Below are 17,892 nucleotides of genomic sequence, written 5' to 3' on the forward strand. Positions count from 1 at the left end.
TGTCAGTCCACACTGCGGCTTTCCTTCTATCCCCCCATCACTGCCTGTCAGTCCACACTGCAGCTTTCATTCTATTCCCCCCCCATCACTGCCTGTCAGTCCACACTGCGGCTTTCCTTCTATCCCCCCCATCACTGCCTGTCAGTCCACACTGCAGCTTTCATTCTATTCCCCCCCCCCCATATCACTGCCTGTCAGTCCACACTGCGGCTTTCCTTCTATCCCCCCCATCACTGCCTGTCAGTCCACACTGCGGCTTTCCTTCTATCCCCCTATCACTGCCTGTCAGTCCACACTGCAGCTTTCATTCTATTCCCCCCCCATCACTGCCTGTCAGTCCACACTGCGGCTTTCCTTCTATCCCCCCCCCATCACTGCCTGTCAGTCCACACTGCTGCTTTCCTTCTATCCCCCCCATCACTGCCTGTCAGTCCACACTGCGGCTTTCCTTCTATCCCCCCCCCATCACTGCCTGTCAGTCCACACTGCTGCTTTCCTTCTATCCCCCCCATCACTGCCTGTCAGTCCACACTGCGGCTTTCCTTCTATTCCCCCATCACTGCCTGTCAGTCCACACTGCGGCTTTCATTCTATCCCCCCATCACTGCCTGTCAGTCCACACTGCGGCTTTCATTCTATTCCCACCCATCACTGCCTGTCAGTCCACACTGCGGATTTCATTCTATTCCCCCCCATCACTGCCGGTCAGTCCACACTGCGGCTTTCATTCTATTCCCCCCCATCACTGCCCGTCAGTCCACACTGCGGCTTTCATTCTATTCCCACCCATCACTGCCTGTCAGTCCACACTGCGGCTTTCATTCTATCCCCCCCATCACTGCCTGTCAGTCCACACTGCGGCTTTCATTCTATCCCCCCCATCACTGCCTGTCAGTCCACACTGCGGCTTTCATTCTATTCCCACCCATCACTGCCTGTCAGTCCACACTGCGGCTTTCATTCTATTCCCCCCCATCACTGCCCGTCAGTCCACACTGCGGCTTTCATTCTATTCCCACCCATCACTGCCTGTCAGTCCACACTGCGGCTTTCATTCTATCCCCCCCATCACTGCCTGTCAGTCCACACTGCGGCTTTCCTTCTATTCCCTCCCCCATCACTGCCTGTCAGTCCACACTGCGGCTTTCATTCTATCCCCCCATCACTGCCTGTCAGTCCACACTGCAGCTTTCATTCTATCCCCCCATCACTGCCTGTCAGTCCACACTGCGGCTTTCATTCTATCCCCCCATCACTGCCTGTCAGTCCACACTGCAGCTTTCATTCTATTCGCGCACCAGGGAGCTCAGGATGAGCGGTTGTTGCGGTCGCGGTGTTGCGGTCTTATCTCGGGGTCACAGTACGCTCCGTCCTCGCCGGGTGGATATTTGCTGTGTTACTTGGCTCGTGATCAATGATAAGAAGCTTCCAGATCTGCGGAATGTTCTAGATGGACTGGGAGGACAGGACGACTTAAAGGGAAAGTCTCCCAGTAGAGGCCGCTCCGCTGTATGGAGCAAGCTTTCTGTTGCTCTCTGCTCAGCCAAAACGAGCAGAGCTGCAGTGTAAAGCATCGCGGAAAACGAGAGTTCAGTCCTGGATTCTAGAACATTTTTGAAATTCAGGTAAATTAACCCCTCGTTTTCCCGACTCCAAAATTGTGACAAACAGAAGTCGGAGGGAGATTTTTTTATAACTTTATTGGAAAAACAAAATTCAGCTGTGATCAGCGTTGTCATCGTATAGACCTCTGCTTGCGGTCAGTGAGCGGGAACCTCAGCGGATGAGGGTTTGGTACCTTTGCGTCTGGGTTAAACACATCAGCACCTCTGATAGTTTGTTACAGTGTATCAGCGCAGTCCGGATAGTGTCCTCCAATCAGAGATGACGTCAGGTGGAGTTCCCCTTTAAGTCACAGTGTGGAGTTACAGAAGAGGTGGCGCTCCCCGTGTGTGGCGGTTCCGCGGAGGTCCCGTGGATGTGGGGATTTGGACGTTCTGAAGATCTCCGCTTGCTGTCAGGGATCCTTTCTGCCGTCAGATGTTGTTGCGGAATCTCAGGGTGGATCCCTTCATCTGCCGCTGATATTCCTCATCAAATATCTTATTCTGAGACGCGGTGAAGTGATTCATCCAATCAGCAACTTCCCCTGAAATTGTAAAAGGAATAATAAATACATTAAGAGGCGACACTCCTGTATACAGATGGGGGCCGTATATGGCGGCACTGAGGTCCGTACGGCCCGCGGTCACTCTACAGGTCCGATTTATGCCGTTTTACGCCTTTTACAGCGTATTTACAGCTTGCCATAAAGTGAGAAGCCATGATGAGCACTTCGCTGACATCTAGTGGCCACTAGAAGTACTGCACTGCTTTTTATCATTATTCCAATCCCCCATAGACTATTTTGCCCGCACCTTTCCTCATGAAGGGGGACACGGTCTGGTCCAGCACGGTTCCGGGGATGCTGCTGTAGTTGGCCATCGGGTTCTCCTTCATGGCGCTGAACGACGTGTGCTGGTGGATCTTCTCCACGGCCTCCTCCGACAGATCCTTCCCTAAGAACTTCATCACTTTTCTGATCTCCCGTTTGGGGTCCTGTATAAATAGTGATAATCAGTGACATTCTTGTTGTGACCAGCTACTTCTCTCTGGAGTCAGCCAGCTCCTCACCTCCTTCATGTCTTCATAGAACATGTACAGGATGTCGTGCTTCTCTCTGGCTTTCCACCAGCTGAGGACGTGCTGGAACCAGCTCCCCCAGGCCACTGTGAGAAGAAAGAGGGTCAGGGGCTGGAGACACGGGAGCTCTCAGGCTGCAGACACGGGAGCTCTCAGGCTGCAGACACGGGCGCTCTCAGGCTGCGGACACGGGCGCTCTCAGGCTGCAGACACGGGCGCTCTCAGGCTGCGGACACGGGCGCTCTCAGGCTGCGGACACGGGAGCTCTCAGGCTGCAGACACGGGAGCTCTCAGGCTGCAGACACGGGCGCTCTCAGGCTGCGGACACGGGCGCTCTCAGGCTGCGGACACGGGAGCTCTCAGGCCGCGGACACGGGAGCTCTCAGGCCGCGGACACGGGCGCTCTCAGGCCGCAGACACGGGATCTCTCAGGCCGCAGACACGGGATCTCTCAGGCCGCAGACACGGGCGCTCTCGGGCCGCAGACACGGGCGCTCTCGGGCCGCAGACACGGGCGCTCTCGGGCCGCAGACACGGGCGCTCTCGGGCCGCAGACACGGGCGCTCTCGGGCCGCAGACACGGGCGCTCTCGGGCCGCAGACACGGGCGCTCTCGGGCCGCAGACACGGGCGCTCTCAGGCTGCAGACACGGGCGCTCTCAAGCTGCAGACACGGGCGCTCTCAGGCTGCAGACACGGGCGCTCTCAGGCTGCAGACACGGGCGCTCTCAGGCTGCAGACACGGGTGCTCTCAGGCTGCAGACACAGGAGCACGCTCTCAGGCTGCAGACACGGGCGCTCTCAGGCTGCAGACGCGGGCGCTCTCAGGCTGCAGACGCGGGCGCTCTCAGGCTGCAGACGCGGGCGCTCTCAGGCTGCAGACGCGGGCGCTCTCAGGCTGCAGACGCGGGCGCTCTCAGGCTGCAGACGCGGGCGCTCTCAGGCTGCAGACGCGGGCGCTCTCAGGCTGCAGACGCGGGCGCTCTCAGGCTGCAGACGCGGGCGCTCTCAGGCTGCAGACACGGGCGCTCTCAGGCTGCAGACACAGGAGCTCGCTCTCAGGCTGCAGACGCGGGCGCTCTCAGGCTGCAGACGCGGGCGCTCTCAGGCTGCAGACACGGGCGCTCTCAGGCTGCAGACACGGGCGCTCTCAGGCCGCAGACACGGGCGCTCTCAGGCTGCAGACACGGGAGCTCTCAGGCTGCAGACACGGGCGCTCTCAGGCTGCAGACACGGGCGCTCTCAGGCTGCAGACGCGGGCGCTCTCAGGCTGCAGACACGGGAGCTCTCAGGCTGCAGACGCGGGCGCTCTCAGGCTGCAGACACGGGCGCTCTCAGGCTGCAGACACGGGCGCTCTCAGGCTGCAGACACGGGCGCTCTCAGGCTGCAGACACGGGCGCTCTCAGGCTGCAGACACGGGCGCTCTCAGGCTGCAGACGCGGGCGCTCACTCTCAGGCTGGAGACACGGGCGCTCTCAGGCTGCAGACGCGGGCGCTCTCAGAAGGTACACTCAGACAATTCATTGTAGTGACCAGAGGCAGAACTGTGATTTCTGCTCTGGAGTATAAGGTGGGATGTAAGGAGAGGAAGTCTAGAAGTCTCACGTTCACCCACCGTCGCCCTTCAGGAATTTCAGCACATATTCATCCCATGTCCCGGGGTCCGGCTGCGTTTTGTTCATCACATCAAAGAAATAATATGAAACCGCGTTGTCCTTGGCGTTACGAGCGACGTAAATCGTCTGGAAAGAGAGGAGACAAATGGCGGCGTGGTCACCGTATGTCACAGTGTATGCGGAAATAGTCTCTGGTGGGGGGGCCTGGATGTCTCTGTGATGGGGGGGCCTGGATGTCTCTGTGATGGGGGGCCTGGATGTCTCTGTGATGGGGTTCCTGATGTCTCTGTGATGGGGTTCCTGATGTCTCTGTGATGGGGGGCCCTGGATGTCTCTGTGATGGGGGGCCCTGGATGTCTCTGTGATGGGGTTCCTGATGTCTCTGTGATGGGGGGCCCTGGATGTCTCTGTGATGGGGGGCCTGGATGTCTCTGTGATGGGGGGCCTGGATGTCTCTGTGATGGGGGGCCCTGGATGTCTCTGTGATGGGGGGGGCCTGGATGTCTCTGTGATGGGGTTCCTGATGTCTCTGTGATGGGGTTCCTGATGTCTCTGTGATGGGGGGCCTGGATGTCTCTGTGATGGGGTTCCTGATGTCTCTGTGATGGGGGGCCTGGATGTCTCTGTGATGGGGTTCCTGATGTCTCTGTGATGGGGGTCCTGGATGTCTCTGTGATGGGGGGCCTGGATGTCTCTGTGATGGGGGGCCTGAATGTCTCTGTGATGGGGGGCCTGGATGTCTCTGTGATGGGGGGCCTGGATGTCTCTGTGATGGGGGGCCTGGATGTCTCTGTGATGGGGGGCCTGGATGTCTCTGTGATGGGGGGCCTGGATGTCTCTGTGATGGGGGCCCTGGATGTCTCTGTGATGGGGGGCCTGGATGTCTCTGTGATGGGGGGGCTGGATGTCTCTGTGATGGGGTTCCTGATGTCTCTGTGATGGGGGGCCCTGGATGTCTCTGTGATGGGGGGCCTGATATCTCTGTGATCGGGGTCCTGATATCTCTGTGATGGGGGGGTCCTGGATGTCTCTGTGATGGGGGGCCCTGGATGTCTCTGTGATGGGGGGGGCCTGGATGTCTCTGTGATGGGGTTCCTGATGTCTCTGTGATGGGGGGCCTGGATGTCTCTGTGATGGGGTTCCTGATGTCTCTGTGATGGGGGGCCCTGGATGTCTCTGTGATGGGGGGCCTGGATGTCTCTGTGATGGGGTTCCTGATGTCTCTGTGATGGGGGTCCTGGATGTCTCTGTGATGGGGGGCCTGGATGTCTCTGTGATGGGGGGCCTGAATGTCTCTGTGATGGGGGGCCTGGATGTCTCTGTGATGGGGTTCCTGATGTCTCTGTGATGGGGGGCCCTGGATGTCTCTGTGATGGGGGGCCTGGATGTCTCTGTGATGGGGTTCCTGATGTCTCTGTGATGGGGGGCCCTGGATGTCTCTGTGATGGGGGGCCTGGATGTCTCTGTGATGGGGGGCCTGGATGTCTCTGTGATGGGGTTCCTGATGTCTCTGTGATGGGGGTCCTGGATGTCTCTGTGATGGGGGGCCTGAATGTCTCTGTGATGGGGGGCCTGGATGTCTCTGTGATGGGGGGCCTGGATGTCTCTGTGATGGGGGGCCCTGGATGTCTCTGTGATGGGGGGCCTGGATGTCTCTGTGATGGGGGGCCTGGATGTCTCTGTGATGGGGGTCCTGGATGTCTCTGTGATGGGGGTCCTGGATGTCTCTGTGATGGGGGTCCTGGATGTCTCTGTGATGAGGGGCCTGGATGTCTCTGTGATGGGGGGCCTGGATGTCTCTGTGATGGGGGCCTGGATGTCTTTTTTCTGGGGGGTCCTGGATTCCCTGTGATGGGGGGCCTGGATGTCTCTGTGATGGGGGTTCTGGATGTCTCTGTGATGGGGTCCTTGGATGTCTCTGTGATGGGGGGCCTGGATGTCTCTGTGATGGGGGGCCTGGATGTCTCTGTGATGGGGGTTCTGGATGTCTCTGTTGTGGGGGGTCCTAGATTCCCTGTGATGGGGGGTCTGTTGTGGGGGCCGTTTTATAAGGTGATGAATGTCTCCCGACCTTACACTTCTCCTTCCAGAAGGTCTCCGGCACGAGCTCATAGGGTAGATGCGTCTTCACCAGGCGCGGGGACGGCGTCACCTCCAGGAGGTCAATCCCTGGAGAGAGGGAAGGAGTCGTCTCCAGAGTCGCACACACACGCTGCATCCTGCAGCCACTTCCAGAGCTGCAATCACACTTCTGCAGGCTTCCCCTGACCTCTGTGCAGACTACTGGCCTCAGAACCCCATACTGCAGGAGGTTAACATTGCAAGCAGCATTGAGTAGAACTATGATTACAGCTCTGGCTGTGACTGGAATAAGAACCCTGGACTAGTCACCAGCAGGGGGCGCTCCAGAGAGGTGGCGGTGCACTCACCAGACGGCACCGGAGGGGGGGAGCAGATCTCCAGGAAGGGCGAGCGCACATGAGTGGGGGCACGTTTGGTTTTCTCCACTTCTCCCTCATTCATTACGGAGTCGATAATCTCCTGCATCCATGTGGTCCCTGGAGGAATTCAGACCGATACATTGTAACGAAATATCAGGACAGGAAAGAAATCGGCCTTGCTGATGTGCTGAGCTCACAGAGGATTGCCTGCACTGATACATTGTAACTATAGGAGAGATGTGCTGAGCTCACAGAGGATTGCCTGCACCGATAAATTGTAACTATACGACTGATGTGCTGAGCTCACAGAGGATTGTCTGCACTGATACATTGTAACTATAGGACTGATGTGCTGAGCTCACAGAGGATTGTCTGTACTGATACATTGTAACTATAGGAGAGATGTGCTGAGCTCACAGAGGATTGCCTGCACCGATAAATTGTAACTATAGGACTGATGTGCTGAGCTCACAGAGGATTGTCTGCACTGATACATTGTAACTATAGGAGAGATGTGCTGAGCTCACAGAGGATTGCCTGCACCGATAAATTGTAACTATAGGACTGATGTGCTGAGCTCCCAGAGGATTGTCTGCACTGATACATTGTAACTATAGGACTGATGTGCTGAGCTCACAGAGGATTGTCTGCACTGATACATTGTAACTATAGGACTGATGTACTGAGCTCACAGAGGATTGCCTGCACTGATACATTGTAACTATAGGAGAGATGTGCTGAGCTCACAGAGGATTGCCTGCACCAATACATTGTAACTATAGGACTGATGAGCTGAGCTCACAGAGGATTGTCTGTACCGATAAATTGTAACTATAGGACTGATGTGCTGAGCTCACAGAGGATTGTCTGCACTGATACATTGTAACTATAGGAATGATGTGCTGAGCTCAGATGATTGCCTGCACCGATACATTGTAACTATAGGACTGATGTGCTGAGCTCACAGAGGATTGTCTGCACTGATACATTGTAACTATAGGACTGATGTGCTGAGCTCACAGAGGATTGTCTGCACTGATACATTGTAACTATAGGAGTGATGTGCTGAACTCACAGAGGATTGCCTGCACTGATACATTGTAACTATAGCACTGATGTGCTGAGCTCACAGAGGATTGCCTGCACTGATACATTGTAACTATAGCACTGATGTGCTGAGCTCACAGAGGATTGTCTACACTGATAAATTGTAACTATAGGACTGATGTGCTGAGCTCACAGAGGATTGTCTGCACTGATACATTGTAACTATAGGACTGATGTGCTGAGCTCACAGAGGATTGCCTGCACCGATACATTGTAACTATAGGACTGATGTGCTGAGCTCACAGAGGATTGTCTGTACCGATAAATTGTAACTATAGGACTGATGTGCTGAGCTCACAGAGGATTGTCTGCACTGATACATTGTAACTATAGGACTGATGATCTGAGCTCACAGAGGATTGCCTGCACCAATACATTTTAACTATAGGACTGATGAGCTGAGCTCACAGAGGATTGTCTGTACCGATAAATTGTAACTATAGGACTGATGTGCTGAGCTCACAGAGGATTGTCTGCACTGATACATTGTAACTATAGGACAGATGTGCTGAGCTCACAGAGGATTGTCTGTACCGATAAATTGTAACTATAGGACTGATGTGCTGAGCTCACAGAGGATTGTCTGCACTGATACATTGTAACTATAGGAGTGATGTGCTGAACTCACAGAGGATTGACTGCACCGATACATTGTAACAATAGGACAGATGGGCTGAGCTCACAGAGGATTGTCTGCACTGATACATTGTAACTGTAGGAGTGATGTGCTGAACTCACAGAGGATTGCCTGCACTGATACATTGTAACTATAGCACTGATGTGCTGAGCTCACAGAGGATTGTCTGCACTGATACATTGTAACTATAGGACTGATGTGCTGAGCTCACAGAGGATTGTCTACACTGATAAATTGTAACTATAGGACTGATGTGCTGAGCTCACAGAGGATTGTCTGCACTGATACATTGTAACTATAGGACAGATGTGGTGAGCTCACAGAGGATTGTCTGCACTGATACATTGTAGCTATAGGACTGATGTGCTGAGCTCACAGAGGATTATCTGCACTGATACATTGTAACTGTAGGACAGATGTGGTGAGCTCACAGAGGATTGTCTGCACTGATACATTGTAACTATAGGACAGATGTGCTGAGCTCACAGAGGATTGTCTGCACCGATACATTGTAACTATAGGACTGATGTGCTGAGCTCACAGAGGATTGTCTGTACCGATAAATTGTAACTATAGGACTGATGAGCTGAACTCACAGAGGATTGTCTGCACTGATACATTGCAACAAACCCTGCAGTCTGAGCCTTTATGATGGGGCAGGTCGGTCACCCTGGAACGTCTCTCACCTGCTTTGGGGTAGGTGGCGATCAGGAGGTCGTCCGGCCTCGCCTGGAATTTCTCTATTCTCTCCCAGGACTCTACAATTGGCTTCATGAGGGGAACGCCGTGAACCGGGAGGAGGGGAAACCTGTAGAACATGCCCTCCGGGACCTTGGCGAGGAAATCCGAGTAATCCACGGAGGAGTCCTGGAATAGGGAGAGGGTTGTAATTGGCTCATACAGGCGTCACCCAGCTTTCCCAGAGTCCAGAGCGGCTCCATCACTCTCTCCTGTATCATCAGTTTATCAGGAGTCTCAGAAAGCTGGAAAACATCAACAGAGAGAACAGACAGCGGCCGCAGGGGTCGTCACCCAGCTTTCCCAGGAACTGATAGGTCTGAATGCTGAAGCGTCAGCTCTCTGCCGCCACCCGGTGGCCAAACACTAAACTGACAGCACAGAGCCCAGCGACACGCCCGACCTCTGCCACCGGACGAGGGCAGCAGCGGAGAAATAACAGGGCGAGGACGTATTATACAAGAAGGCAGAGAACAGGGGCATCTCAGGGAAACCTCCATGCTTTACACTGCAGGCTGCATCCAGAGAGCCATCTCTCATTGATTTATATCTATTTACTGTGCAGGAAAATGCATCCTTTGTTCTCTGTTATCAGCCATTACTTGGGGAGGAGACTAGGACAGGTGACTACAATCTATTACTCCCTGTTATCAGCCATTACTGGGGGAGGAGACTAGGACAGGTGACTACAATCTATTACTCTCTGGTATCAGCCATTACTGGGGGAGGGGACTGTAGGACAGGTAACTACAATCTATTACTCCCTATTAACAGCCATTACTGGGGGAAAAGACTGTAGGATAGGTGAGTACAATCTATTACTCTCTGGTATCAGCCATTACTGGGGGAGGAGACTGTAGTACAGGTCAGTACAATCTATTACTCCCTGTTATCAGCCATTACTGGGGGAGGAGACTGTAGGACAGGTGATTACAATCTATTACTCCCTGCTATCAGCCATTACTGGGGGAGGAGACTAGGACAGGTGACTACAATCTATTACTCTCTGGTATCAGCCATTACTGGGGGAGGAGACTGTAGGACAGGTGAGTACAATCTATTACTCTCTATAATCAGCCATTACTGGGGGAGGGGACTGTAGGACAGGTGACTACAATCTATTACTCCCTGTTATCAGCCATTACTGGGGGAGGGGACTGTAGGACAGGTGACTACAATCTATTACTCCCTGTTATCAGCCATTACTGGGGGAGGGGACTGTAGGACAGGTGACTACAATCTATTACTCTCTGTTTTCAGCCATTACTGGGGGAGGGGACTGTAGGACAGGTGACTACAATCTATTACTCCCTGTTTTTAGCCATTACTGGGGGAGGGGACTGTAGGACAGGTGATTACAATCTATTACTCCCTGTTATCAGCCATTACTGGGGGAGGGGACTGTAGGACAGGTGACTACAATCTATTACTCCCTGTTATCAGCCATTACTGGGGGAGGAGACTGTAGGACAGGTGACTACAATCTATTACTCCCTATTAACAGCCATTACTGGGGGAGGAGACTGTAGGACAGGTAACTACAATCTATTACTCTCTGGTATCAGCCATTACTGGGGGAGGAGACTGTAGGACAGGTGACTACAATCTATTACTCCCTATTAACAGCCATTACTGGGGGAGGAGACTGTAGGACAGGTGACTACAATCTATTACTCTCTGTTTTCAGCCATTACTGGGGGAGGAGACTGTAGGACAGGTGACTACAATCTATTACTCCCTGTTATCAGCCATTACTGGGGGAGGGGACTGTAGGACAGGTGACTACAATCTATTACTCTCTGTTTTCAGCCATTACTGGGGGAGGGGACTGTAGGACAGGTAACTACAATCTATTACTCCCTATTAACAGCCATTACTGGGGAGGAGACTGTAGGACAGGTGACTACAATCTATTACTCCCTGTTATCAGCCATTACTGGGGAGGAGACTGTAGGACAGGTGAGTACAATCTATTACTCTCTGGTATCAGCCATTACTGGGGGAGGAGACTGTAGGACGTGACCACAATCTATTACTCCCTGTTATCAGCCATTACTGGGGGAAAAGACTGTAGGACAGGTGACTACAATCTATTGCTCCCTGTTATCAGCCATTACTGGGGAGGAGACTGTAGTACAGGTCAGTACAATCTATTACTCCCTGTTATCAGCCATTACTGGGGAGGAGACTGTAGGACAGGTGATTACAATCTATTACTCCCTATTAACAGCCATTACTGGGGAGGAGACTGTAGGACTTGTGAGTACATTCTATTACTCCCTGTTATCAGCCATTAATGGGAGAGGAGACTTTAGGACAGGTCAGTACAATCTATTACACTCTAGTCTGTTAGCCATTACTGTGACAGGTGAGTACAATCTATTACTCCCTGTTATCTGCCATTACTGAAGGAGGAGACTGTAGGACAGGTGAGTACAATCTATTACTCCCTGTTATCAGCCATTACTGGGGGAGGAGACTGTAGGACAGGTGAATACAATCTATTACTCCCTGTTATCAGCCATTACTGGGGGAGGAGACTGTAGGACAGGTGACTACAATCTATTACTCCCTGTTTTCAGCCATTAATGGGAGAGGAGACTTTAGGACAGGTCAGTACAATCTATTACACTCTAGTCTGTTAGCCATTACTGTGACAGGTGAGTACAATCTATTACTCCCTGTTATCAGCCATTACTGAAGGAGGAGACTGTAGGACAGGTGAGTACAATCTATTACTCCCTGTTATCAGCCATTACTGGAAAGGAGACTGTAGGACGGGTGAGTACAGTCTATAACGCTCGGTTATCCCCTGTGGATAGTCTGACCTCCGCCCGGTGATCATGTTTTGGACTGTGCAGTTCGGATCTTTCATGTCTCTGCACCGCTGCTGCCCCTCTGTAATCTGTCTTTGCAGCTTCTCCGCTCAACTGTGTGATCAGAGATTAATCCGTGTCTGTGTTTATTCGCCCAGTCCTGGATGAGCCGCGTCCGGTCCCCTCCCGCTGTTTCCACCTTACATCCACTCCTATTGATACACATAGTCCCGGTGTATCCGCTCTTCATGTACGCAGCTCTCCTGCTGTCTGAGACTGTTCATCCTGAGCTACTGATTCATGAATACAATTCTAGAACTGCAGTGTAGACTGACATGAAGGAATCATGCCCAGCTGAGCAGACGTGTCCCCGTAATGCCCCGCACAGCGCGGTCGCACCTTCCACCGCAGCCTTTGCCCCTTGTACTGCGCTACTCACATCCTTCTCCATTCTGAGCTCCGCAGTCGCCTCTCTGCCGCCGCTCCGATCTCAGCGCAACCGAGAAATATAAATAAGGTTCATAATCAACGACGTCACCGAGGGCGTGAACCCCGCAGAAGAGGACGGGGCAGAGCCAGCGCCGGCAACACAGACGCAGCAGAGCTGAAAGTGTGCTAACTAAGCACAGATACTGGAGGAGATGTCACCTGCAGTCCTATGTAACACCACAGATAACACAGTGATATCTCTCTGAGTACAGATAATGTAGTAGATGTCACCTGCAGTCCTATGTAACACCACAGATAACACAGTGATATCTCTCTGAGTACAGATAATGTAGTAGAGGCCACCTGCAGTCCTATGTAACACCACAGATAACACAGTGATATCTCTGAGTACAGATAATGTAGTAGATGTCACCTGCAGTCCTATGTAACACCACAGATAACACAGTGATATCTCTCTGAGTACAGATAATGTAGTGGATGTCACCTGCAGTCCTATGTAACACCACAGATAACACAGTGATATCTCTCTGAGTACAGATAATGGAGTAGATGTCACCTGCAGTCCTATGTAACACCACAGATAACACAGTGATATCTCTGAGTACAGATAATGCAGTAGATGACACCTGCAGTCCTATGTAACACCACAGATAACACAGTGATATCTCTGAGTACAGATAATGTAGTAGATGTCACCTGCAGTCCTATGTAACACCACAGATAACACAGTGATATCTCTGAGTACAGATAATGTAGTAGATGTCACCTGCAGTCCTATGTAACACCACAGATAACACAGTGATATCTCTCTGAGTACAGATAATGTAGTAGATGTCACCTGCAGTCCTATGTAACACCACAGATAACACAGTGATATCTCTGAGTACAGATAATGTAGTAGATGTCAACTGCAGTCCTATGTAACACCACAGATGAGCTTGGCTCTGCTACATCGGGATAATACTAAATCTCCTGGATCGTGGACAGTATAAACATTGAGGTCTCTGGTTCCTCCCCGGATTTGCGTCTTTTCCGGTTCGAGGATTTAGTCCAGGACCTCGGGTCACTCTGAGGTTTCGCCGCCGTCCCCAGGACTCATTCTCCTCCGGCCGGTGACCTCTGTTGTGAATCTTCCCTCGGCCGCAGTTCAGGTCACCGTCTCCTCTGCTTGCTGTCAGTTAATAAAATATGTTTTATTATATCCAGATGTTTCTGACCTAAAATTGTCTCCAGTCTGGGCTGTTCTGTGAGAGGAACCTTCCTACATTGTCTCCAGTCCAGACTCCTCTGTGAGGGGAACCTTCCTCCATTGTCTCCAGTCTGGGCTCCTCTGTGAGGGGAACCTTCCTCCATTGTCTCCAGTCCGGGCTCCTCTGTGAGGGGAACCTTCCTCCATTGTCTCCAGTCCGGGCTCCTCTGTGAGGGGAACCTTCCTCCATTGTCTCCAGTCCGGGCTCCTCTGTGAGAGGAACCTTCCTACATTGTCTCCAGTCCGGGCTCCTCTGTGAGAGGAACCTTCCTCCATTGTCTCCAGTCCGGGCTCCTCTGTGAGGGGAACCTTCCTCCATTGTCTCCAGTCCGGGCTCCTCTGTGAGAGGAACCTTCCTACATTGTCTCCAGTCCGGGCTCCTCTGTGAGGGGAACCTTCCTCCATTGTCTCCAGTCCAGACTCCTCTGTGAGGGGAATCTTCCTCCATTGTCTCCAGTCCGGGCTCCTCTGTGAGGGGAACCTTCCTCCATTGTCTCCAGTCCGGGCTCCTCTGTGAGGGGAACCTTCCTCCATTGTCTCCAGTCCAGGATCCTCTGTGAGGGGAACCTTCCTCCATTGTCTCCAGTCCGGGCTCCTCTGTGAGGGGAACCTTCCTCCATTGTCTCCAGTCCGGGCTCCTCTGTGAGGGGAACCTTCCTCCATTGTCTCCAGTCCAGGCTCCTCTGTGAGGGGAACCTTCCTCCATTGTCTCCAGTCCGGGCTCCTCTGTGAAGGGAACCTTCCTCCATTGTCTCCAGTCCAGACTCCTCTGTGAGAGGAACCTTCCTACATTGTCTCCAGTCCGGGCTCCTCTGTGAGGGGAACCTTCCTCCATTGTCTCCAGTCCAGACTCCTCTGTGAGAGGAAACTTTCTCCATTGTCTCCAGTCCGGGCTCCTCTGTGAGGGGAACCTTCCTCCATTGTCTCCAGTCCGGGCTCCTCTGTGAGGGGAACCTTCCTCCATTGTCTCCAGTCCAGACTCCTCTGTGAGGGGAACCTTCCTCCATTGTCTCCAGTCCGGGCTCCTCTGTGAGGGGAACCTTCCTCCATTGTCTCCAGTCCGGGCTCCTCTGTGAGGGGAACCTTCCTCCATTGTCTCCAGTCCGGGCTCCTCTGTGAGGGGAATCTTCCTACATTGTCTCCAGTCCAGGCTCCTCTGTGAGGGGAACCTTCCTCCATTGTCTCCAGTCCAGACTCCTCTGTGAGAGGAAACTTTCTCCATTGTCTCCAGTCCGGGCTCCTCTGTGAGGGGAACCTTCCTCCATTGTCTCCAGTCCGGGCTCCTCTGTGAGGGGAACCTTCCTCCATTGTCTCCAGTCCAGACTCCTCTGTGAGGGGAACCTTCCTCCATTGTCTCCAGTCCGGGCTCCTCTGTGAGGGGAATCTTCCTCCATTGTCTCCAGTCCAGGCTCCTCTGTGAGGGGAACCTTCCTCCATTGTCTCCAGTCCGGGCTCCTCTGTGAGGGGAACCTTCCTCCATTGTCTCCAGTCCAGGCTCCTCTGTGAGGGGAACCTTCCTCCATTGTCTCCAGTCCAGGCTCCTCTGTGAGGGGAACCTTCCTCCATTGTCTCCAGTCCGGGCTCCTCTGTGAGGGGAACCTTCCTCCATTGTCTCCAGTCCGGGCTCCTCTGTGAGGGGAATCTTCCTCCATTGTCTCCAGTCCGGGCTCCTCTGTGAGGGGAACCTTCCTACATTGTCTCTATACAAAAAGAGCCACAGCCACCCCACGATTTACCAGATACATATATGACCATTGAGCACCATGTTATGTATAGGGAATTGGATGGGGACTGAGGATAAGTCGTAATAATTATAAATCAAAGAGAAAACACACGACCAAGAATCCAAGGTGCAAAAGGTGAAATCTTTATTGACACAGGGGTAGGTGCGGGGCGGCACGAAACAAGTGCGGACACCATTCACTGATCAGATTATACATACAATTATCACAGATTCCTTATAAACTGATGTTTCAGTCTATCCATAATATAATGTAATCGTGTACCATCAACTATTTCATATATTGCATGTAAATTACACAATGATAAACATATGATAAAACCGTAAACACCATTAACAACCAGGCAGGGCCATGTCACAATCTGGTAGAGAGGAAAAATTTCCTTCAATTCCCGTCCATCTAGCTCCCTGATACTAACTAGTGGGGAGGAAAGATTCCCTTAGATTCCCATCCATCAGAGTCCATAATCAAATTAGGACAATATTATGGCAAAAATAATAGCAGTAACATGTCAAAAAACTCAGGGGACTAAGCTCCAAGGCTATGTATAGGTAAGATAGACAGGTGGCACATTTTTACCTGGGAGACAATGGTGGTCAGAGAGAGGTGTTCAGAGAGAGGTGTGTCTGCGTCCTTCCCGACGGCCGTTTCGGCTATGCAGCCTTCGTCAGGGGGCGTGAGGGGAACCTTCTTACATTGTCTCCAGTCCGGGCTGCTCTGTGAGGGGAATCTTCCTACATTGTCTCCAGTCCGGACTCCTCTGTGAGGGGAACCTTCCTACATTGTCTCCAGTCCGGGCTCCTCTGTGAGAGGAACCTTCCTCCATTGTCTCCAGTTCGGGCTTCTCTGTGAGGGGAACCTTCCTCCATTGTCTCCAGTCCGGGCTCCTCTGTGAGGGGAACCTTCCTCCATTGTCTCCAGTCCGGGCTCCTCTGTGAGGGGAACCTTCCTCCATTGTCTCCAGTCCGGGCTTCTCTGTGAGGGGAACCTTCCTCCATTGTCTCCAGTCCAGACTCCTCTGTGAGGGGAATCTTCCTCCATTGTCTCCAGTCCAGACTCCTCTGTGAGGGGAATCTTCCTCCATTGTCTCCAGTCCGGGCTCCTCTGTGAGGGGAACCTTCCTCCATTGTCTCCAATCCGGGCTCCTCTGTGAGGGGAACCTTCCTCCATTGTCTCCAGTCCAGACTCCTCTGTGAGGGGAATCTTCCTCCATTGTCTCCAGTCCAGACTCCTCTGTGAGGGGAACCTTCCTCCATTGTCTCCAGTCCGGGCTTCTCTGTGAGGGGAACCTTCCTCCATTGTCTCCAGTCCGGGCTCCTCTGTGAGGGGAACCTTCCTCCATTGTCTCCAATCCGGGCTCCTCTGTGAGGGGAACCTTCCTACATTGTCTCCAGTCCTGACTCCTCTGTGAGGGGAATCTTCCTCCATTGTCTCCAGTCCAGACTCCTCTGTGAGGGGAATCTTCCTCCATTGTCTCCAGTCCGGGCTCCTCTGTGAGGGGAACCTTCCTCCATTGTCTCCAATCCGGGCTCCTCTGTGAGGGGAACCTTCCTCCATTGTCTCCAGTCCAGACTCCTCTGTGAGGGGAATCTTCCTCCATTGTCTCCAGTCCAGACTCCTCTGTGAGGGGAACCTTCCTCCATTGTCTCCAGTCCGGGCTTCTCTGTGAGGGGAACCTTCCTCCATTGTCTCCAGTCCAGACTCCTCTGTGAGGGGAATCTTCCTCCATTGTCTCCAGTCCGGGCTCCTCTGTGAGGGGAACCTTCCTCCATTGTCTCCAATCCGGGCTCCTCTGTGAGGGGAATCTTCCTCCATTGTCTCCAGTCCAGACTCCTCTGTGAGGGGAATCTTCCTCCATTGTCTCCAGTCCAGACTCCTCTGTGAGGGGAATCTTCCTCCATTGTCTCCAGTCCAGACTCCTCTGTGAGGGGAACCTTCCTCCATTGTCTCCAGTCCGGGCTCCTCTGTGAGGGGAACCTTCCTCCATTGTCTCCAGTCCAGGCTCCTCTGTGAGGGGAACCTTCCTCCATTGTCTCCAGTCCGGGCTCCTCTGTGAGGGGAACCTTCCTCCATTGTCTCCAGTCCGGGCTCCTCTGTGAGGGGAACCTTCCTCCATTGTCTCCAGTCCGGGCTCCTCTGTGAGGGGAATCTTCCTACATTGTCTCTATACAAAAAGAGCCACAGCCACCCCACGATTTACCAGATACATATATGACCATTGTGCACCATGTTATGTATAGGGAACTGGATGGGGACTGAGGATAAGTCATAATAATTATAAATCAAAGAGAAAACACACGACCAAGAATCCAAGGTGCAAAAGGTGAAATCTTTATTGACACAGGGGTAGGTGCGGGGCGGCACGAAACAAGTGCGGACACCATTCACTGATCAGATTATACATACAATTATCA

At 52.8% G+C, this 17,892-nt stretch overlaps 1 protein-coding gene across 1 annotated transcript; it reads right to left on the bottom strand.

Moving 5' to 3' along the window:
• Positions 1-1,681: 1,681 nt before the first annotated feature.
• LOC142246531 (sulfotransferase 1B1-like) lies at positions 1,682-12,539 on the bottom strand. Its single transcript, XM_075319592.1, has 8 exons — positions 12,477-12,539; positions 9,170-9,350; positions 6,728-6,856; positions 6,370-6,467; positions 4,298-4,424; positions 2,674-2,768; positions 2,418-2,598; positions 1,682-2,149 (listed from the first exon to the last, which is right to left on the bottom strand). The coding sequence occupies exons 1-8, from the start codon at positions 12,486-12,488 to the stop codon at positions 2,037-2,039; spliced, it is 936 nt and encodes a 311-aa protein (XP_075175707.1). The 5' UTR covers positions 12,489-12,539; the 3' UTR covers positions 1,682-2,036.
• Between the last annotated feature and the right edge of the window lie 5,353 nt (positions 12,540-17,892).

Source organism: Anomaloglossus baeobatrachus, chromosome 7 (genome assembly GCF_048569485.1).
Source record: "Anomaloglossus baeobatrachus isolate aAnoBae1 chromosome 7, aAnoBae1.hap1, whole genome shotgun sequence".
Lineage (NCBI taxonomy): Eukaryota > Metazoa > Chordata > Amphibia > Anura > Aromobatidae > Anomaloglossus > Anomaloglossus baeobatrachus.

Coding starts and splice junctions, on each gene's coding strand:
- LOC142246531 (XM_075319592.1), bottom strand. Junction 6,857..9,169: donor CGCCACCTACCCCAAAGCAG/GTGAGAGACGTT, acceptor GAATTCCTCCAG/GGACCACATGGATGCAGGAG. Junction 2,150..2,417: donor GTCCCCCTTCATGAGGAAAG/GTGCGGGCAAAA, acceptor TTACAATTTCAG/GGGAAGTTGCTGATTGGATG.